Source organism: Pelophylax lessonae (genome assembly GCF_965119305.1).
Source record: "Pelophylax lessonae genome assembly, chromosome: 13".
Taxonomy (NCBI): Eukaryota; Metazoa; Chordata; class Amphibia; order Anura; family Ranidae; genus Pelophylax; species Pelophylax lessonae.
In genome coordinates this window covers 132,797,102-132,819,952 of record NC_138780.1, presented here as the reverse complement: position 1 = coordinate 132,819,952, position 22,851 = coordinate 132,797,102, and the positions used below count along the sequence as shown (strand labels likewise).

General features: G+C 45.1%; 1 protein-coding gene across 2 annotated transcripts in view; it reads left to right on the top strand.

The window, feature by feature from the left end:
- UBR1 (ubiquitin protein ligase E3 component n-recognin 1) overlaps positions 1-22,851 on the top strand; it is a 234,394-nt gene that overhangs the window by 94,647 nt on the left and 116,896 nt on the right. For both annotated transcript variants that reach the window (XM_082275496.1, XM_082275495.1), the window contains 3 exons: positions 4,075-4,185; positions 9,574-9,639; positions 13,150-13,254. In XM_082275496.1, the coding sequence (XP_082131622.1) occupies positions 4,075-4,185; positions 9,574-9,639; positions 13,150-13,254 (282 nt within the window). The remainder of the gene's footprint in view (positions 1-4,074; positions 4,186-9,573; positions 9,640-13,149; positions 13,255-22,851) is intronic.

Here is a 22,851-nt window from a genome sequence, read left to right as displayed (position 1 = left end):
GAGCTGACGGGTTTTAAACTTTTCCCACTCTATCCAGAAAAAAATTATCATTCGTTCATTGACGGACTTCTGATTCTTCTTAACCATTGGGTTATACTGCCCCCTACAGGAGTAGGACACTAGGCATGAAAAAGCTTGACTATGCCTATGGGCAGTCCCAGGGGGTATACTCCCATTCTCAGCTATAGGCACTCAGTTTTTATTTTCTGCCTAAGCAGGAAGGATCTAGTTCAGTGGTTCTTAACCTGGGTTCGATCGAACCCCATGGGTTCGGTGAGTCAGTCTCACGGGTTTGGCGGGGGGGCAACGGGGCAATTGCTCCCCCCGAGAAAATATTACTGATTGTGGGGCCGAGCGCACCCCGGGAAATGAGAGCTGCGGTCGGGACAACTCACAGCCATTACAGATAGACACTTGACGCTCCGCCCCCTGTACCTCCCCCATCAGGTTTTCAGCCTATCTCCCGCAGGCTGCTTGCTGTTTGAGTGGGCGGGAGGGGGATGTACTTGATCATGGAGATCGTGCCCGCCTGGAAGAGGGAAGTGTGAGCAGCTGAGCCGAGGGAGCCGAGTGAATGTTCCTGGAGGTAGGCTCAGCTAGCTGTACATGGTGGATTAGTTTACAAGCACTTCTATGCTAAGTCTGCTGAGTTACTGCTACTTACCATAGAGGTGCTGTTAGCCGACAAATGGAAATGCATGTCCTTTTCATTTAGCTATAAAGCATTGTGAATGCCCCCTGGTGTGTGCCCTCCTGATACCCCATGGTATGCCCTCCCAACACCTCCCCTCTAGCGTGTGCCCTCCTGACACCCCATGGTATGCCCTCCCAACCCCCCCAGTGTGTTCCCTCCTGACACCTCATGGTATGCCTTCCCAACACCTCCCCCAGTGTGTTCCCTCCTGACACCCCATGGTATGTCCTCACAACCCCCCCCCCCAGTGTGTGCCCTCCTGATACCCCATGGTATGCCCTCCAAACCCCCCCCCCCCCAGTGTGTGCCCTCCCAACCACTGATGTGTGCCCTCCTGACACCCAGTGTGTGGCCTCTCGACTCTCTACTAGTGTGTGCCCTCACTACCCTTCCCCACAGTGTGTGTCCTCCTGACCCTCCCCCCAGTGTATGCCCTTCCAACCCCCTGGTGTGTGCCCTCATAAGAAAAGGAACAGACTTTGTTGCGAAAATGACATGAGAGTGGCACTTGCCAAGGTAAAGCCACGCATTTCTGAACTGGTCTCTGAAAGACAACAGCAGAGGTCACACTGATTTGCAGTAAATATGCATTATTATGTTTTTGTTTTTGTGTGAAAATCATGTTTTAATGGTTTTGTTCTTTGTTCTTAATGGTTTTGTTCTTTAATGATTTTGTTCATTTTGTGCACCTATGTATAAATATATACCTAAATATATACCTATGTTTTGAATTTGAAAAAATCATATTTTATTTTTCCAATTAAGAAGGGTTCGGTGAATGGCATATGAAACTGGTGGGGTTCAGTACCTCCAACAAGGTTAAGAACCACTGATCTAGTTCCTTGCTGGGACCTTTGGTCCTGGCAGTTTTTTCCTTTTTAAATGGACATAAAGGAGTGCCCTTACCCGTATCTGGGGTCGAGGGGGTGTCTTCGCTGGTTTCGGGATCTGTGGACCTCCCTTGTATAGGACAAGTGGGTCCACGAGGTCATACGGTCCGGCTACAAGATGGAGTTTCGTTCTTACCCTCTGAACTGTGCCTGTTCCCAGACCGCTTAGGGGGGGTCTCTTTGGGGCAGTGCAAGCCTTGCTAAGTCAAGGGGTGATTGTCCCGGTTCCGACTTCGGAACATTTTCAGAGGTTTTACTCAAACCTGTTTACAGTTCCCAGGAAGGAAGGCAAGGTGCATCCAATTCTGGACCTTTTTAAGGCGCTAAACTGCTTTGTGCGGGTACAGAAGTCCCGAATGGAGTCCATGAGCACGATAGTGACGTCCCTACATCAGGGGGACTTTCTCGCTTCTATCAACATCTATGACGCCTACCTTCACATTCCAATATGTGCCAGTCTCCAGCGCTTCCTCCGATTAGCTGTGGGCGAGTAGCATTATCAATATTGGCGTTACCCTTTGGTCTCGCCCCCATGCCTCAGGTCTTCACAAAAGTGTTGGCCGCGGTGTTATTTTTGCGTTAGCGAGGGTTTGTGATACTTTCACGTTCTCAGGATCCTCTGGCCGACGCCACAGACGCATTAGTGACTCCCTGGAGTCAGTTTCGTCTGATTTACACCTTTCCCCTTCTAAAACTTCTGCCAAGACTCCTACGCAGGATCGAGGCAGAAGGGAATTCCGGTCATTCTAGTGGCTCCAGAGTGGCCGCGATCTGGTACGGCTAGTTGGCGATTCTCCTTGGAGACTTCCTCTCAGGGAAGATCTGCTGTCCCAAGGGCCAATCTTCCATTCTGCTTTACAGTCGCTGGCTTTAACGGCTTGGCTGTTAAAAACTAGGTGCTGAAGGATAGAGATTTGTCTGAATCGGTGATTCCTACGCTGTTAGAGGCTAGAAAATCTGCTTCTAGGAAGATCTTCCATCGTACTTGGAAGACATACATTGCGTGGTGTGAGTCTCTTAGGGTTCACCCTCGCTCATTTTCGGTAGCTCGGATCTTGGTGTTCCTCCAACAGGGGGCTGAGCAGCGCCTGGCCTGGAGTACCATCAAGGGCCAGGTTTCGGCCTTGGCGGTTTTTTTTTTTCAATGTCCATCGGCCACGCATTTTTTGGTGCATACTTTATCCAGGGAGTTTGACACTTGGCTCCTCCAGTGCGGTCTCCATTGCCGCTGTGGGACCTCAGTTTGGTGCGGTCGGTCCTCCAGAAACTCCCTTTCGAAAATTTCGGGAGGCTCCCCTGCTTACAATGTCACAGATGGTGGCCTTTTTGATGGCTAGTACTAATGCACGCAGGGAGTCGGAGCTGGCAGCATTGTCTTGTCGTTCACCTTACCTGGTGGTTCACAGAGATATGGTGGTTCTTTGTCCCTGTCTGTCGTTCCTTCCAAGGTCTTTTCTGATTTCCATTTGAATGAAGACATTGTGTTGCCTTCCCTATGTCCCAGGCCTAAACATCTTAAGGAAATTGCCTTGCATTCTCTGGATGTGGTTTGGGCAATCAAGGTGTACCTAGCAGCTACGAAGTCTTTTTTTAGGAAGTCAGACTCACTATTTGTACTCACGGATGGACCTCGGAAAGGGTTGGTCACTTCTGCTGCCACCATTTCCAGATGGATCAGACAGACAGTGGGTCAGGTTCCTCCTGTCCCTGTTAAGGCGCACTCTACTCGGGCACATAGTGCCTCCTGGGCCTTCCGTCATCAGTGATGCAGATTTGCAAGGGGGTTGCCTTGTCGTCTGTTCACACTTGCACAAAATTTTTATAAAGTGGATGTGTTGGCATCTGCGGTTGCTTCTTTTGGCCCCAAGGTTTTGCAGGCTGCTGTTTAGAGGACCTGGTCCTCTTTGAGGGTGTATTATTTTTTTCAAGTGAGCTCCAGTTGGTCTTGGTTGAGCTTCATATTTACCTGGTTGGCTATGTTTAGCCTTGGAATTTTTTCTGCTTTTTCCGCACCCTCATGTTTAACACTGCTTTGGGACGTCCCAATGGTTAAGAAGAATCAGAAGCTGTGTCAATGAACGAAAGAGAAAATGGGATTTTTGATTTACCTAAAAACCTATTTCTCTGATGTTCATTGACGGACACAGCACCCACCCCTCTGTGGAGTTGGCTTTTTTTCCTGACACTGCTTGTAACAAAGCTGAGGGCCTATAGCGGAGTGTGGGTGTATACCCCACTGCCCATAGGTGTAGTCAAGCTTTTTCCTGCCTAGTGTCCTCCTGTAGAGAATCAGAAGCTGTGTACTTCAGTGAACATCAGAGAAATGGATTTTACGGTAAGTCAAAAAATCCCATTTTTCTTTGACATACACTTGTGATATCTGTTCAGAACCTTAGAGTTGATTATGTTTAAATGCTAAAAATGTGTGTTGAATTATCTTTTTTGTTTATGTACCCAAAACCTCCTGATATATTTATCATTCCTGTTTAGAAAGACTTCCAGGTAGAACTTCTAGTTGAGAGTCCGTTGAGGTGCCTGGTGCTTGTTGGGCAAGTGGCTGCTGAAATGTGGAGGAGAAATGGCCTCACCATTATTAGCCAGGTAGAAATTAACCAAAGACTTTCTTGTTCCTATAAAGTTGCCATGTCCTGTGTGATTTCATCTGTAATGTTGAGTTGTATCTGCAGGATACTTGCTGATGTCTTTTTCTGCTTCTTTTTTCTGCTTCTATCTTACAAGGGGTTTCTGAAAACTTCTAGGCACAACCAAGGGAATGACCTAAAGCCGTGAAATGACATGCTATTTAACTTATTCACTCTGAAGTTCACCACACTTGGCACGTTGTTTCCCAAGTTTCTTTTTAACCCTTAAAAAAAAAAAAATCTAATATCTGGTCACGAAAATAGTGCCCAGCTTCTGTGGTTACCTCTGCATCATTTGAAAATTTCCTCCCCTTTCAAAATTCTTTTAAAGGTTTTGAAACCAGAAATCATCTGATAATCAGAGTGGAAGGTCATGCAATAAAACCATGGCTATGACGTTTTCCTTTTGAGAAAGTGACTTTTGGGTTTTGAATTTCTATAGTGTTGGGGAACCCTAGTGCTGCCAATCCATAGACAATTGTTTGGTCTTCAGATCATAGTGAGGTAACCATGTTTCATCAACTGTGATGAAATGCCAAGAGATTGTCACTAGATTGCTCAAAATGCCGAAAAATCAACTTGAAAGTGTCCACTCAGTTTTGTTTAAATTCAGCATTTAAACATGTCGGCAGCCACTTTTGCTAGTGTTCTAAAGTGATGAACCTATTCTCCTTTTTAGAGAAATCACTGTTCGGTTAACTAGTTTATCATTATATTGTTATATCTTCAGACTCTAAATTTTAATCTCCTTAAATGCCTTCTAATACCACAAATAAAAGTGATGTGTCCAGATTGGTCAACCTTGGTGAAACTGAACTGTACCTGAATCCGATACAGTTCAAGCAAAGTGGTTTCCCCTATAGTCGGACTTTAAAGGCACATGACAAAATTGTTTGTAAACCACAAATGTATGTTTTAAAAGACTGAAATTTTATTAAATACAATGTACAAAAATATATGAAAAAAATGGTTTAACATTAAAAAAGTAAGCAAGCATGGTAGTGTGCAAAATATCAAACTCAACCATCCAAACCAAGAGCAGATGCCCGACGCGTTTCGAGGTTACAACCTCTTCCTCAGGGGTGGCTCTGGTTGGCTCTGTGGTTGACTATGCACAATAATAGATGCTTGCTTGGATAAAAGCAGAGTAGATTGGAGCCTGGCCAAAGATATATGGTCATGGAGTGAGACCTCTATGGATCACGAATTACCAATATCAATTGATGAGTAGTGCTTTCTCTCCAATCGGACAAGCTGGAGTCCAAATGGCTACCAACAATCAGCCCAATACAAAACCATGCAAGAGCTCGTACAAGCACGAATGCAAGGAAATGTCTGGATGGCAAATGTATCCAAGTCTCCAACGGCAGGCTATGCTTTGTATTGGGCTTATTTTAAACCATTTTTTTTCATATATTTTTGTACATTGTATTTAATAAAATTTCAGTCTTTTAAAACATACATTTGTTGTTTACAAACAATTTTGTCATGTGCCTTTAAAGTCCCACTATAGGAGAAACCACTCTTTGCTTGATCTATTCAATAGGGATGTGGCACACAATCCTAGAGGCCATGTACAGGAGCACACATTTAATCTGAATCCGATACAGTGGGGACGGCCTGTAATGTTGCTTCAGGCACCTTACCCTGCACAGTGCGCTCACCTTGTAACTTTGTCCAACATGTTGTAGTCAGGGTGCTGTACAGGTCCATTACTATGAAATTTGAGACCCCTTCTGGAGTATGCCCACCATGATGGGGGATGCCTGGACTTTATATACAGTCCAGGATCGTGGATGAGTAAGACAGGGTCACCCTGTATCTCTGACTATTAGACCCCGTTCACACTGGGGCGTTTCGACTTGCCGGGACGACCTTGGAGCGGCCGGCACGGACTTCATAACATTGAAGTCAATGCAGGTCGCTCCATGTCGCCCCAAAGAAGCCCCGGACCCTTTTTCTAAGTCCGAGCAACTTGTGTCGCTCCTATTAGAACGGGTCCACAGCTTCTCTATGGCAGGCGACCAGGTCGCCTGACAGGTCGCCCCCAGTGTGAACGGGGTCTTACTATGAAAACATGGCTATGTTTGGAATATATTGACTTTACTGTGTAAACGTTTCACTTGACGCTAAAAGTTCAACTACTTGGAGCTCAGTCTCAGGTGGTCGCACAGCTTATTGCCCCTTTGCCATGGGGATTTGTTACAGGCTGTTCTATACCTGGGTTGCTGTGTACTCCTGGAAAAGCAAACCTTATATTCTGCACCCTAGACCATGAGTACCCCACAAGGGAATACCTGCACCCTTAGCTGTGGTGCAGAAACTAGGTGAAAGGGGGCCATAGTTAAACCTCAGCAAATATTTTCTCAGCTGAAGGCGCGCACAACATTCAACCTTATGCCCCATACACACTATCAGATTATCTGAAGAATTTTGTCTGCAGACTTACCAAAACCATATAATATGAGGTCAAACCTAAACACTTTCAATTTGTATGCAATCTGGCAGGCCCTTGCACTACATAGAAAAGGTAAGTCTGCAGACAAAAGTCTGCAGATAATCTGCACGTGTGTATGGGGCATTAGAGTGACAGTGCTTTCCTTGCACTGGAGCAAGAGTTGATTTTAATGACGGTCTCTGCATCAATTTCTATCTCTGTCTCGGGCATGCAACAAGCCGCCTTCCTGACAAAAGCAGAATTTTCTGCATCTGTGTCACAATTCCTTGAACAACTAAGACCCTTAATAAAGCCATCTTTGTCCAGGGCTACAAAATGCCACACACCTTCCCCAGCTCCTCCGTCTCTACCTGACTTGGAGCCTGATATGCCTGCTCTAGACGAGGCAGACACAGAACTGAATTAGGAGGATATAGAAGCAGTATTATAGGAAACTGCAGAAGTTTCACACAACATGCTAATGTGGATACGCTCACTGCTGTGTGCAAAAGCCTCTGCATTGTAGTTCCTAATTCTACATGTACCTTTTGGGGTACAAAAAGACCTGCAAAAATTGTTATAAGACATTGCCCATTCATGAGCAAATTGAAAGGGCAATCTAAGATGATTTATAACAAATCCCCATTTCTCACTGCCATAAACTAACGCCCAAAAATATATATTTGTATAGCATATAAATGTGAAACAATTTGTCAGAAATATGAATATGCACACTCCTAAATGACTGCTGTATTAAAATACCATTAAACCCACAACAATAGTGACAAAATGGAGTGTACACACATACAAAGTGTGTATAAAATATACGTATCCCTAATACAGCCCTCCACAAATGACCAAACCTCCAATAATAAAATTCATGAAAATTACAGTAAACACCAAATGCTAGATGTAAATTGTGCATAAAAAATACTTTATAAAACTCAAAGATCATGCAATCCTCTCTATTAGGAAATAAAGTATCAGTCCCTTTCTTCAACACGTTATCACCTTAGTCTCCTTTCTTTCTTTCTTTCTTTCTTTCTTTCTTTCTTTCTTTCTTTCTTTCTTTCTTTCTTTCTTTCCTTCCTTCCTTCCTTCCTTCCTTCCTTCCTTCCTTCCTTCCTTCCTTCCTTCCTTCCTTCCTTCCTTCCTTCCTTCCTTCCTTCCTTCCTTCCTTCCTTCCTTCCTTCCTTCCTTCCTTCCTTCCTTCTCTTTCAGTGGTTCCTTGTGAGAGCCATCTTAACTGGGCCGACACAAGTAGGTCTGACTTTAAAGAATGTTCCTGCACTACTTGGGCCCATTTTCAGTCCATTCAATATCATTAAAGTCGGATCATCATCTTAACTGATCCAACTTGGAGCATGCAACTTATGTTCTGAGGATCTTAAAAGGGAACCCCACTCCAAAACTTTTTAAAAAAATGCCATGGGGTCCCCCACCCCCTCTGCTTCCTGGACCATACCAGGCCAAATGCCTTCAACGTGGGGGGGGGGGGCTTATCGGAGTCTGGAAGCCCCCTTTAACAAGGCCCCCAGATCCTGCCCCCCCCCCTCCCTAGGTGAATGAGTAGGGGTATGTTGTACCCCTACTCACCCCTAAAAGTGTAAAAAATAAATAAAAACCATACACAGGTTTTTGACAAAGTCCTTTATTAAAAATGAAGAATGCCCCCGTCGTAGCTCCAACATGTCTTCTTTCTCCAGTGATGTCTTCTCCCTCTGATTCTTCCCCCTCCGCTCATGTCTTCTTCCTCTGGTTCTTCTGCCGGTTCTTTTCCTTCCGCTGATGTCTTCTCCCGACTCAAGCTCCCCCTGTTGTGTCGGCTCCCGCTGTCTGCCATTTCTTATATGGGGCATAAAAAGTAGTTTGTTGGGAGTTTTAAATAATAGAGTCTATGAATACGTCCCTGTGTTAGTGTGTATTTGTAGCCGACTAAACCAAGACTAGCATATAGAGAAGGTATTCTGCAAAGACTGTAGAATAATAGTAGGTTTAACTGTCAGCTGTGAATAAAATAGGGGTACGTGTAATAATATAATCATAGATGTTTATTGAAAGAGATGCTGTGTGTATCAATATACAACCGTGCAATATTATAATAGTGTTTAAACAGTAGAGACAACATGAAACAAGACATACATAACATGTGAACAATTATTTACAACAAAACCGGCCGGTGCATAAATGGTAATAATATCAAGCGCAGTAGTATATTATTCCACTATATATGATGAAGTGGGGATTCTTGATAAACTCCTGGGGCGGTGTGGATCCGTTTATAGATGTCTGAGTAGATGCACAAGTGTGCCGTGGGGTTGATCCAAAGATTGGATATAATTCTCAGTCATGCATAGGGGGAGGGGGAAGGGGGGAGGAGGTAAGCAAAAAATGGTAGCCACAGAGAAGGATGTTAAATGCAGCGGAGAAAAAGTGGCTGTGGGTAGAAGTTATTTAGCAGTATGTAGCTGCTGAATGGTCTTTATAGACCGATCGTGTGGTATGCATCAATGGGGTGTTGGGGATTTAAGGCAGAGATGTAACAGGGAAGCCTGTTTCTCTGACGGCGGGGATGCTGTGTCTTCACCCCGTGGGATGCTGGACATTTCTTATATGGGGCATGGCCACCTGGGGACTTCATCCGGAGACCCCGCTCCCTTGTGACATCACCGCTCCCATCATGCCCTGGTTTGCTGATTTCCATTCACCTGAAAGTACAAGCCTGTAACCCAGGGTCTATGAATACTTTGTATTCTGTACTGTACTCCAAGATATGGAATTTACAGGTGAGTCAAAATTCCTTTTGTGTACAGTTGTAATCTTAGATGCACTTTTAACTATTAGTTGTGTTTTTTTTTTAACATATTCTGATGTGTCCATTCTCTGTTTAAAGTGTTTTTTTAATTGTAGGTTTACTACTACCAAGATGTCAAATGCAGGGAGGAGATGTATGATAAAGACATCATCATGTTACAGGTACAGGAACTTGTCAATCTTGGATGCAAGAACTATTAAACTATAGAACGATTATATTATACACTATTATGTCTGTATGATGGGAACATTCTGTTTAACTAAACCAAATTGACATTTTTGGATACTAATTTTTTTTTTTTTTTTTTTTGAAGAGTGGTGATATTTCACTACTGTACTATGTTTGTGATACCTTATCTAGCATATGCTAATCATTTTTGATCAACATTTAAAAAAAGGTAGCAGATAAAGGCAGCTGTAATAAAAAGGAGTATGGAGGATCTTTTCAAGAAGGAGAGGTTAAATGAACTTATGCACCCTAAGGCCCCTTTCACACTAGTGCGACTTGTCCTGCGATTTTGGACCTCAAAATCGCATGACAAGTCGTTTTCCATTATTTTCAATGAGCCCCATTCATATCAGTGCGTTTTGAAGTCGCACCGACTTCAAAGTAGTTCCTGAACTACTTTGCCACGATTTAATTGCGTTTTGAGTCATAGCCATTGCTTTCAAAATCGCGCCGCAAAATCGCGTCGCATAAGTGTGAAAGGGGCCTTAAAGTGATTGTAAAGTATTTTTTTCAATAAAAATAACAAACATATTATACTTACCTGCTCTGTGTAATGGTTTTTCACAGAGCAGCCCGGATCCTCCCCTTCTCGGGTCTCTCTTCGGCTCTCCTGGCCCCTCCCTCCCTTTTGAGTGCCCCCGCAGCAAGTAGCTTGCTCTGGGGGCACCCGAGGCACAGCTCCATGTATCCATTGACATGGAGCTGCGGTTAGGCCCTGCTCCCCCTCTCTCCTTAATGGCTAACTGACTTTGACAGCAGGTGGAGCCAATGATGCCGTCTTAGACAATGAGGAGGGGAGTTCCGGGTGGCTGAGACAGTCGTGGACATCGGTGGATCGAGATGGGGCTCAGGTAAGCATCGGGGGCCAAGGGGGGCTCCTGCACACAGAAGGTAGAATGCATTCAGATAAAAAATAAGAAAGAACCTTCTGACTTTACAACCCCTTTAAGATAAAGCAGTTTAAGGGGTTAAAGGATGTTAAAATAGGGAATAGCCTTATAAGGTGTGTGTGTGTGTGTGTGTGTGTGTGTGTGTATATATATATATATATATATATATATATATATATATATACACACACACACACACACACACACACACATATATATACGCACACTATATTACAAAAAGTATTGGGACGCCTGCCTTTACACTCACGTGAACTTTAATGGCATCCCAGTCTTAGTCTGTAAGGTTCAATATTGAGTTGGCCCACCCTTTGCAGCTATAACAGCATCAACTCTTCTGGGAAGGCTGTCCACAAGGTTTAGGAGTGTGTCTATGGGAATGTTTGACCATTTTTCCAGAAGCGCATTTCTGACGTCAGCCACTGATGTGGGCGAGAAGGCCTGGCTAGCAGTCTGCACTCTTAATTCATCCCAAAGGTGTTCTATCGGATTGAGGTCAGGACTCTGTGCAGGCCAGTCAAGTTCCTCCACCCCAAAATTCTCTCATCTGTCTTTATGTACCTTGCTTTGGGCACTGGTGTGCAGTCATGTTGGAACAGGAAAGGGCCATCCCCAAAGCAAGGTCCAGAAAGACATGGATGAGTGAGTTTGAGGTGGAGGAACTTGACTGGCCTGCACAGAGTCCTGACCTTAACCCAATAGAACTCTTTTGGGATTAATTAAAGCACAGATTGCGAGCCAGGCCTTCTCGTCCAACATCAGTGCCTGACCTCACAAAAGCGCTTCTGGAAGAATGGTCAAACATTCCCATAGACACACTCCTAAATCTTGTGGACAGCCTTCCCAGAAGAGTTGATGCTGTTATAGCTGCAAAGGGTTGGCCAACTTCATATTGAACCCTAAGGACTAAGACTAGGATGACATTTAAAGTTCATGTGCGTGTAAAGGTATGTGTCCCAATGCTTTTGGTAATAGTGTATGTATATGTATGTGTGTGTGTGTGTGTGTGTATATATATATATATATATATAATATATATATATTATACATACATACATACCTATGTGTGTGTGTGTGTGTATATTGTTGACTTACTGTAAAATCCATTTCTCTGATGTTCACTGATGGACACAGCACCCACCCCTCTTTGGAGTTGGCTTTCTTCTGACACTGCTAGTAACAAAACTGAGTGCCTATAGCTGAGAGTGGGTGTATACCCCCTGGGAATGCTCATAGGTGTAGTCAAGCCCAGTGCCCTGCTCCTGTAGGGGGAAGTATAACCCAATGGTTAAGAAGAATCAGGAGCTGTGTTTGTCATTGAACATCAGAGAAATGGATTTTACGGTAAGTCAAAAAATCCAATTTTCTCTTTTGTTCATTGACATACACAGCTCCTGATTCTTCTTAACCATTGGGACGTCCCAAAGCAGTGTTAAACATGAGGGGTGGGAAAATATCAGAAAAAAATTCCCAAGGTTAACCATAGCCAACCAGGTAACATAGAGCATAAACAACTGGAGCTCACCTTTTTTTTAAATTTTGTATCCACTATTGGCTAAGGGTTTTGAGGATGCACAGTTTTGTTTAACTCATTTTGTTGTGGCTTAATTCAGTACGGTGCTGCATGCCTTAATTTATTTATTTATTTTCAACCTAATTAAATAGCTCTGATACCTTGCCCACAACTTGCTATAAGAGTGATCACATTATGAGAAGTTGCCCATTAACCAGTAACTGCTGTGACCTGTGGCCCTGGAAGTAACTCCTTGCTTCATAGGACGGAACCACAGAGGATGCCTAGTGACAAATCACTGTGGTTAGAGCCTGCTAGGGCACAAGCTTCCTTGAACAATTATGGTATTTTAATTCTGATCCCATCAGGCCTTCATCATTGTACCAGATGACTCCATTCAGTCAGGTTGTCATGCTCAATACCAGCTCGGCATGTTGGGCAAGCAATAGGTACCTGACCCAGTGCAGGACTCTTAAGCTAGACATACATGAATCAATATGGATCCCTGTTTAACTGATTGAGATTTGATCCTTGTATGAGCCATTGATGGACTGGGATATAACCAGTCTGTTGGCTTTTTTACATTTGATTACTGCCGGCAGCTTCAGCAGCTAGCAGTAATCGTGTTCTGTGGGCCGGGAAGGCTCCCCGCACTCGATTTCCCCCATCTACACTGACTGTGTTAATGATGGAATCTAGAAATTTTTCTTTCCTTCTTGGAAGAAAAGAAAATTGAATAGTCTATACTCTGCTTTAGCATCCTTGTGTTGGCTGTGCTGAAATACATTGACATATTTTAAGTGCAGTGCATTTTGTAGAATTTTTTCAGCTGTGTTAAACTAGAACGTTTAGGCCTGTATTACTTTGGTGCATGTACATCATAAAGCAAGGTGACTGTATATAGAATGTTAATAAGATCATCATATTTTTGATAATTATGTTGATGTAAAAAACTGTTTATAAAGATTGTATTTTATGTGGCAGAATTGATTGAGAATCCTTTGTTTTTCTGCTCTCTGTAGATTGGTGCTTCATACATGGATCCAAACAACTTCTTGCTAATGTTACTTGAAAAATATGAGCTTGTGGAAGCCCTCTCAAACACCTTAATGCCCACCAAAGACATGGTATGATACTTTCATTTATACAGTGGTTTTACTCACATTGGATTGACCTATTAGGGTAGGTCTGAACAACTCTCCATTATTTTTACTACTGTCCTGCGAAAACTTCATTACCCGAATTGTAGCTAGGCTGCACTGATCAGTGAATACCACCACAAACTGAATTTTAAACATTAAGTGCTGTGCTGTAATGATTTTACACACCAATCATATAAATAATAAAATCACAGTCTGCTTATAGTGTATATAAATAATACTGTCTCCAGGTGAGGTTTAACAGCTTAATCTCCACCCATAGGTGCTCACCTTAGCTCGCCACTGCAATGCAATAAATCCAAAAGAAACCACTGCACAGCACTGTTAATCCTCGTGAATCATTTATTGTAGAATCTTCAAGAGTAAGTGACACCAGAAAGAACACAAAGAAGCTGCTATTGACTCTTTTCACACAAACTTATGCTTAGTCATATGATATACCACTTCGCACCCTTTTCAGCCTAGTAATGCAGAAGTGATCCTAGTGGCTAATTAGCCAGTCGATAGCTTCTACAGGTGGCAGAAGGGGGTACCACCCCCCCTCCTGCTGCTGCTGCCTTTCGCAGACTCTCCTGTCCCATTGCGGAGCCTGGGAGCGATGCAGCAAGCGGTGATGCCTGCCCTGTACAGAGAGAGAGGAACTGACGTTGACGTAAACATCCCTTGTAATAGAAATAGGCATGACATGTCATTATTGTGAGATCTGGGGTCAAAAAGACCTCAGAACTACACTAAAAAAGGAGAAAAAAAAAAACTTTGAAAAAAATTTGGCCCTTTAAACCAGTTGCTAGGCAATGACGTTTGCCGTCGCTCCAGTCCTCCAAGACCATAGACTCGAGTGAGGGCCATCTTGCCCTCACTCGACTTCCTGTCTCAGAGGATCCGGGACCAGATTGTTTTCCCCGCTGCCGGTGGGTCCGGTAAGCTGGGAAAACGGGCGGGGGGGGGGGCACCTCTTCCGCCGCACCGCAAGAGTGATCCCGCAGCAAATCCGCCACTGGGACCACCCTTATGTGAAAGCCGATCGCCCACCGTTTTAAAAAATACGGGGGTTATGGCAGATATCCGCCCCGGTATTTAGCGTCAAAGTAGCGACGTAAATTGACGGTGGGCGGACGGTAAGTAGTTATTCAAATCTATTAACTGTTCCCAGGAAGGAGGGCAAGGCCTGTCCAATCTTGGACCTCAAGGCCCTGAACTGCTTTGTGCGAGTTCAGAAATTCAGAATGGATTCTATTCGCACGGTAGTGGCATCCCTTCATCAATGGTATTTTTTGGCATCTGTCAATATCAAGGGTGCTTAACTTCATATCCCAATATTTTGTCGCACATCAGCGTTTTCTTCGCTTTGCCATAGGAGAGGAGCACTATATAAATTTGTGGTGTTACCCTTTGGTCTCGCCTCAGCTCCTTGGGTGTTCACAAAAATGTTTTAAGGGATTCCGGGGCACTGAGTGGTGTAGCGATGTTGCTACAGAAGTCATGAGCAGCTACATACACTTTAGAGGAAGTGCAATATATTTGAAGTTTATACTGGATTTTAACCATGTAAGTGTTTTTAACCACTTAAGCCCCGGAAGATTTTACCCCCTTCCTGACCAGGGGGTTTTTTGCGATTTTTTATTTTTTTTTTTTTTTCTTTTTTTTTTTTTTGCGTGACTTTAACGGACAATTGCGTGGTCGTGCGACGCTGTACCTAAACGAATTTCACGTCCTTTTTTTCCCACAAACAGAGCTTTCTTTTGGTGGTATTTGATCACCTGTGCGATTTTTTTTTTTTTTTTTTTTTTTTTTTTTTTTTTTTTGATCATGCGCTATAAACAAAAAAAGAGCGTAAATTTTGCAAAAATAACAATATTTCTCTGTCGCTCATTGACAGACATAGTCCTCGTTGATTAATAACAACTCGGGTTATACTGCCCTCTACAGGAGTAGGACTAGACAGGAAAGAAAATGTTCTGGCCACACCCTAGGGGCAGTCCCAGAGGGTATATCCTCTCACTTCCTGCTACAGCAAATCAGTTTTTTTCTGTCTAGTTAGGAGTAAGGACCTAGATGCCTTGCAAGGAACTTCGGTCCTGGCAGGATTTTTTTCTTAGAAAGATTTTTTAGACCGCTTTTTTTCTCCAGTTTCCTGTGAGATCTTCAAGCAAGTAAGCTGGAACTGGGCGACGGGCTGGATGTTGAGATCCAGTGGTCACCCCAGTTCAGCCTACGAGCGCGTGCAGGCCATAGCTCCGCGCTGGGTCGGCCGCGACATAGTCCCACTGGACAGGGACTGACCCTGCGAGTTAAACGTCTCGCCTGGACGCCAATGACCAACAGAGTCACGGCATCCATATTGGTCGACAGCCCCCCCACCCCGGTGGAGAGGGGTTCTGTCAGGAGTTGGCGCCCGCCTGGTTTCGGTATGATGAGTAGTATGTTCCCCCTCTCCCCTTGTCGGGTTTGTGGTGGACGCGGGCCCCTCTCTGGGATGGTAGGATGGATCTCCCCTCTATCCTATAATAAGTCACAGATCCCCCAATTTGAGTGTGATTTTTGTGTAAAATAACCAGGAGGCTTGGTTTGGGAGCTGACGATCTAAAGTCATTGTAAGACTGTAAGGATGACTGAAGTCAGTGGCAGCACTAAAAGGGCGTTACTATTGAAGTATAAGGTATCCTACCTGTCAGAGGCACAGGCTGATGCCTATGCCTGAGTACTGCAGTTCCTCCAGCTTCCACGGGCTGTACAGCACTGTTTTGTGGCACGGACCGCATGCGGCCCGCCAGGGTCCTGTACCGCAGGCCAGGCTTATCACCATCCAGGGTGAAGTTTGTGGGGCCGATGCACTCCCGCAGGCCGCTAGGCCGAATACAGCATCCCGCAGGCCGCTGCTAGCCGCCGCTATCCTAACAGGCTGCCGCCATTGTCTTGCAGATCACACGAGACCGCCATATTGGCGTAGCCTCGTGTCTCCAGCATGGGGGCAGCCATGTTTGAGGTGACCAAACACCTCGTGGAGCCAGGGGGAGGCGCCGGAAGGCGTGTTGAGGGGCGAAGCCGCCTCCTTTACCCAGGAAAAAGGGCCAAAGACTTCCTGTCTGTAACAGGACAGCACTGAGCAAGCTGATAGAAAACTTCTGTGCATCAGGGATGAGCCTTGGGGTCTCTCTCTCTCTGTGGGGTCCAAAAAGGCAGGTAACACTGAGGGGCGCTGTTGCACTGGGGGATTACAAAAAAAAAAAAAAAAAGTTTTTTACTTTGTCATTTTTTTTTTGTCGCTGGCAAATGTCTTATATAATCATTGACCCTGCCGCATATGTATTCCCACCTGATCCCCTCAAGGTGGCCGCAGGACCCTCCAGTACCCCACTTGTTTTTAATGCATTATCGGCAGTTTTGGAGTCTTTGGTATCCCGGGTGGAGGTGGCCTGTCAGGGACGGGGGTCAAGAAGCGACCCCCGCCTACCCCTATTTTTTATCTGATACTTCAGATACGGATTCGGAGCTGGTCAATGCAGCTGCAGGTCCCTCTTATGGGGCTGTTGTCTCAGGTAACGTCTCCTCAGCAGTGAGGAGAACGTTTCTGCCTCCGCCATAGCACAAGAGTGGTGGATGCACTAGTTGTGTCCGGGAAACCTTTAGTCTTGAGGTTACACCGGCAGAGGTAGCTGAGACTGAGATTCCTTTTTGGTACTGGTTAGCCTACCAAAAGGGAGAAGGATTTTCCTTTACCCAAATGGGGTCGTTTTGAAACGAACCCCTGCTATTTCCAAACGCATGGCTAGGCGCTATCCGTTTGAGGAATCCCTCTTTAAAGGATAGACGGTACCACCTGTAGTGGACTCACCAATTTCCAAATAAAGCCACCATTATCCCGTTGGAGGACGCTGCGTCCTTTAGGGATCCGGTGGATCGAAAAAGTGGAAGCGGAATCCCACGTCATTTTTTCCCTGATAGGGTCAACCCTTAGGTCAGTGGTTGCCATTTAGTTTGGTTGAGATTATAAAGGATCTCACTGGGGGCAAGAGCACTGTCTTGCCACAGACTGTTAGGATAGAGGACCTCGTAACTAACGAGGACCTTCCTTTTCTGCTCATAAAGAGTTTGTTCGTTCCGCGAGGGCGGGCGATAAGGCGAAACCCTCCAAAGCCCCTTCAGAGGGTTTTCAAAGGGCGCTGGTCGGCTAAACAAAAAGTCCGGCTCAGCCAAGCCTGAAGAATACAGCCTGATGCGCCCCTACCCATCTCTGGGGTGGGGGGATGTCTTCACCGGTTTCCGGATTCATGGCTTGCCAGAACCCCGGACTAAGTGGTTCGCGAGGTCATACGGTCAGGATACAGGATCGAGTTTCGATCACTTCCACCGGTGCGATTCTTCCCTTCTAACATTGAACGGTTTCAGGGGTTCTATTTGAACCTGTTCACAATGCCCAAGAAAAAGGGCAAGGTGCGTCCATTTTCTGGACTTGGGGAAAAATGGAGTCCATCCGAACAGTGGTGGCCTCCCTGCATCAGGGGGATTTCCTGGCGTCCATAGACATTTAGGATGCCTATCTTTAGATCCCCATCATCGCAGGACATCAGCGTTTTCTTCGCTTTCCCAAAGATCATCCCTGGTTCCCACCAGGAGACTGAACTATCTGGGCCTAATGTTGCATACATCCTGGGCAAGAGAGTTTCTCCTTGCGGAGAAACTCCAGAAGGTTCAGTCAACGATTCGGATGTTGCTGTCCGTCAATTGGCTGGGACTGATGGTGGCCTTCTTAGAGGCAGTACCGTATACCCAGTCTCATACCCGAATTCTCCTGAAGGAGATTCTTTTCTAATGGAATCAGAATTCCGATTCCCTGGACAATTGGATCCGGTTGAGCGAGCGGACCAGGGAGTCTCCGATGCTCAACCAGGGGAAGTCATTCCTTCCGATAATATCTAGGTTACCAATAAGGGTATCGGACCTGAGAGCGATCAGATTTTGTCTGATTTACTGGACCGAGCAGCTCTATAGCAGCCCGATTCGGATCCAATCGCACAATGCCACGGTTGTGACTTATGTCAAGAAAAGGGCACTTAGAGTGTCCTGGTGGCCATCGAAACGACTAGCATCTTTCGTTGGACGGAACGGTTTGTTCCGGATCTCCCCGCAGTGTTCACTCCGGGGGTGGGAAATCGGCAGGCAGATTATTTCAGCCATCAGATTCTGGATCAAGGGGTATGGCCTCTTCATCCAGAGGTTTTTCACTAACTGTCCCTTCATTGGGGCACCCCGGATGTGGATCTGTTGGCACCTTGGCTCAACAGGAAGGTGCGGAGGTTTGTAGCTCGCACCCGCGATCCTCTAGCGGACGCAGCAGAAACGCTGATCGCCCCGTGGGGGCAGTATCAGCTATGGCATGCCTTCCATCCTCTCAAGTTACTGCGGGAACTTCTTCGCAGGATAGAGGTGGAGGGAATTCCAGTTATTCTGGAAATTCCGGACTGACCTCGTCGAGCCTGGTACGCCGACTTGGTGAGGCTAGTCGCGGACGCTCCTTGGAGACTTCCTCTCAGGGAGGATTTGCGGTCTCAGGGACCGATCTTCCATCTTGCTTTACAATCGCTGGCTTAATGGCCTGGCCATTGAGACCCAGGTACTGAAGGGCAAGGGAGTGTCAGCTTCAGTTATTCCTACCTCTAGTTAAAGCAAGGAAAGCGACTTCCAGCACATGGAAGTCTTATATTGCGTGGTGTGAATCTCTTGGATTTTCCCCACATACCTATTCGGTGACCCGAATCTTGGTCTGTCTGCAACAAGGGGTTGAGCAGAAACTGTCCTTGAGCACGATCAAGGGTCAGGTTTCAGGGTTAGCAATCTTCTTTCAGAAACCTTTGGCTAATCATTCCTTGGTGCGGAATTTCATCCAGGGGGTGCGACATCTGGCTTCGCCAGTGCGTGCACCCTTACCGCCTGGGATCTTAATTTAGTGTGGTCGGTTCTTCAGAAACTTCTCTTTGAAGATATTAGGGAGATTCCCTTGCTTACATTATCCAGAAGGTGGCCTTCTTGGTGGCCATTACTTCTGCACGCAGGGTGTCAGAACTGGCCACATATCTTGTCGTTCCCCATATCTGGTGGTTCATAGGGATAAGGTGGTTCTTCTTCCGAATCCATCCTTCCTTCCTAAAGTGGTTTTCAGAGTTTTCATCTGAATAAAAATATTGTGTTACCTTCCCCGTGTCCTAAGACTAGCCATCCTTGGGAGTTTGCATTATACTCCTTGGATGGGGTTCAGACAATCAGGGTACACTTGACTACTACGAACTTGTTTCGTAAGACGGACTCACTTTTTGTGATCACAGATAGCCCTAGAAGGGGGTTGCCTGTGTCTGCCGCGACCATATCTAGATGGACCAGTCAGACGGTGGTACAGGCTTATTCTATAAGGGTCGGAATCCTCCGTTCCCTGTTAAGGCGCACTCTACTCGGGCGCCTAGTGTTTCCTGGGTCTTCCGCCATCAGGCTTCAGCGATCCAGGTTTTCAAGGCGATGACTTGATCGTCGGTTCATACCTTTACATCATTTTATCAAGTTGATGTGATGGCATCGTCCGATGCCTCTTTTGGCCGCAAGGTTCTGCAGGCCGCAATCTGAGGAGACTGTTGGTCTACCTCAAGGGTTTGTTGGGTTTTTCACTTAGGTCTCATCTTTTTGCTCGATAAGTCCTTGATGCTTCTGGTTGGCTCCGGTTGGGCCTTCTGGATTTTGATTTCTGTTATCCCACCCCTCATTTGTGGTACTGCTTTGGGACGTCCCGAGTTGTTATTAATCAACGAGGACTACGTCTGTCAATGAGCGACAGAGAAAAATGGATTTTTGTAAAATCTTACCGTAAAATCCTTTTCTCTTAAGCTCATTGACAGACGTAGTACCCGCCCCTCTGTTTTTGAGTTGGGTTGGGTTAAATTCTCTAAACACTGCTTTGTGACATAACTGATTTGCTGTAGCAGGAAGTGAGAGGATATACCCTCTGGGACTGCCCCTAGGGTGTGGCCAGAACGTTTTCTTTCCTGTCTAGTCCTACTCCTGTAGAGGGCAGTATAACCCGAGTTGTTATTAATCAACGAGGACTACGTCTGTCAATGAGCTTAAGAGAAAAGGATTTTACGGTAAGATTTTACAAAAATCAATTTTTTCACATTTTTTTTTATATGAAATTCCCCCCAAAAAAATTTAAAAATCAAAATTTTTTAACATTTTCGGCCAATTTGTTTTATGCTACATATGTTTGATAAAAAAAATAGCAAAAAGCGTATTTTGATTGGTTTGCGCAAAAGTTATCGCGTTTACTAACAAAGGGAAAGATTTTTGTCATTTTTGGTGTTTTTTTTTTTTAATGAGTAATGGCTGCGATCTGCGATTTTTTATTTTTTTTTTATTTTTTTTTTTTTGCGGGACTGCGACATTGCGGCGGACAGATCGGACCCTTGACTGACATTTTTGACACTTTTGGGGTTACCAGTGACATTACTGCAGTAATCGGTGCTATACATATGCACTGTTACTGTAAAAATGACACTGGTAGGGAAGGGGTTAACTGTATTGGAGAGGGAGGGGTTAAGTGTGTCCTAGGGGCATGCTTCTAACTGTGATGGGACATGGCTACTACTGTAAAAACGGAGATCAACGGTCCTACATAGTAGAACCGTTTGATCTCCATTTTTACACAGCGGAGAATGACAGGCGGCTTGTTTACATTAGCCGCCTGTATGATCCAAATATACAGGGTTACTTCACCCTTAACTGGAGGCAGCCATCGAAGTGTATAGCAAGCCACACTGGACTTTGTGTACCGAAGCCCACCTTGCCATATTTTGCTCTATGCATAGATACTGCATGCAGTTCTGACCATCTGATTGCGCCAATCTCTCCTCTCCTCCTTACATTAGCCGCCTGCCTTTCTCCCTCTCTACCGACGATCGCAGTGTGACCGGCGGACCTGATGTCACACGCACGGACTCCTCAGTGAATGAGCCGGTTTCCGGATCCACAAGCCGGTGACAGGCTAGTGACGTATATATACGTCACTTTGCCTGGCCGGGGCTGACCGCCGCAGTATATGTACTTGCGGCGGTCGGCAAGCGGTTAATGAGTTTTTAATATAAAAGATAGATTGAGAAAGCAGTGTTAGTTTCCTCTATTTGTTTTGAGTGTATTCTTACCTTGGAGGCAAAGCCACAGTGAAATTAACCCCTGGGGTGAAGGGAACGGCTAATTGCCCCTGACCGTTTATGGCGATTAGAAATTTGTGGGAATGGGCATTAAGGTCCCATATAATAAATTGATAGCACAGTGGTGATTGATGGGAGTTGGGTCAAATCACTGTGGAACACATCTGTGAATTTCTGGTTTTTGGGTGGTGTGTAATACACACAATTGAAGATGTAACGGTTATATGGAAGAGAACTTGCTGAATATTATGGAGCACTGGAGTGCATGTTAAACGAATTTTGAGTGTGAATACGATTATTGGACGTTAAAATTTATATGCACTGTAAACAGATTTTGGTTATATATTTAATAAGTTTGGTGTGTATGATCATTCTAGTGCCACACCTAAAGCTGAACAACTGATGGTCCAAGGACTATAGACGGCTCTCAGAGTTGGGACATGGCCACACACGTATGAAGTGTGTGGTATGTGCCTTAGAACATCTTTGTTTGCCTGTGTTCTATGCACAGCAGTGCAAGGGTAATAATGACTTCACATATTAACTGCATGCAGTTTTTTTTAGAATATAAGATATTTTGAAACCGGGTCCTTTAAAGAATGTTTTTCTTTGTTAGCAGAAGCTAAGGACTAAAGTGCAGCACTGGCTAGATCACCCTTGTCAAAAATACTTTTAAAAATTAAGAGGGTAGAATATTTAAGATAATAGCCAAATAGGAAATGCATTATTTTTGTATGCTATAGTGTTGGCTGATTTATATTATATACAGGTATTTCTTCAGATTACATGTCTAGAATCACTGTAGTAACGTCACAGTTACACACAGTGATTTGGTTTATTATGAACTAAAACTTCAACCTGGATATAGTATATTGTCTTTCTCTAGCGTCCATCGACCGACCGCAGCCTCATCTCCATGAGCTGAGTGGGTTATACTGCCACCTGCAGGAGTAGTCTAGGCAGTACGTTAGAACAAAACTTTTAACATGTACACGCCCACGGGGCTGTCCCTCCAAGCATAACCCTCACTGCCACAGCCCAGCACATCTGTTTGTTTCTGTCTAGTGAAGGAGTAAGACTGATCAGTCCTCCTTGCGGCCCTGGGTCTACTGGTCTCGACCTTCAAAGTGGTCCCGTTTTGCTCAGTCTCACTCGAGACAGTTGCAAAAGTAGATTCTGAAAAAATGGAACAGAGATCCTCGGTCATTAGACCTGAAGACTTGGTTGAGCCATCTCACAAAGTCGGCTCTCTTGGTGGCTCCAGCTACCTGTCCTGTGCCAGGGCAAGTCCTTCCTGCCGGTGTTTTGGACAGTGGTAACCACGGATGCCAGCCTGTCAGGCTGGGGTGTTGTGCTGGGGAAGCTCTGTGCC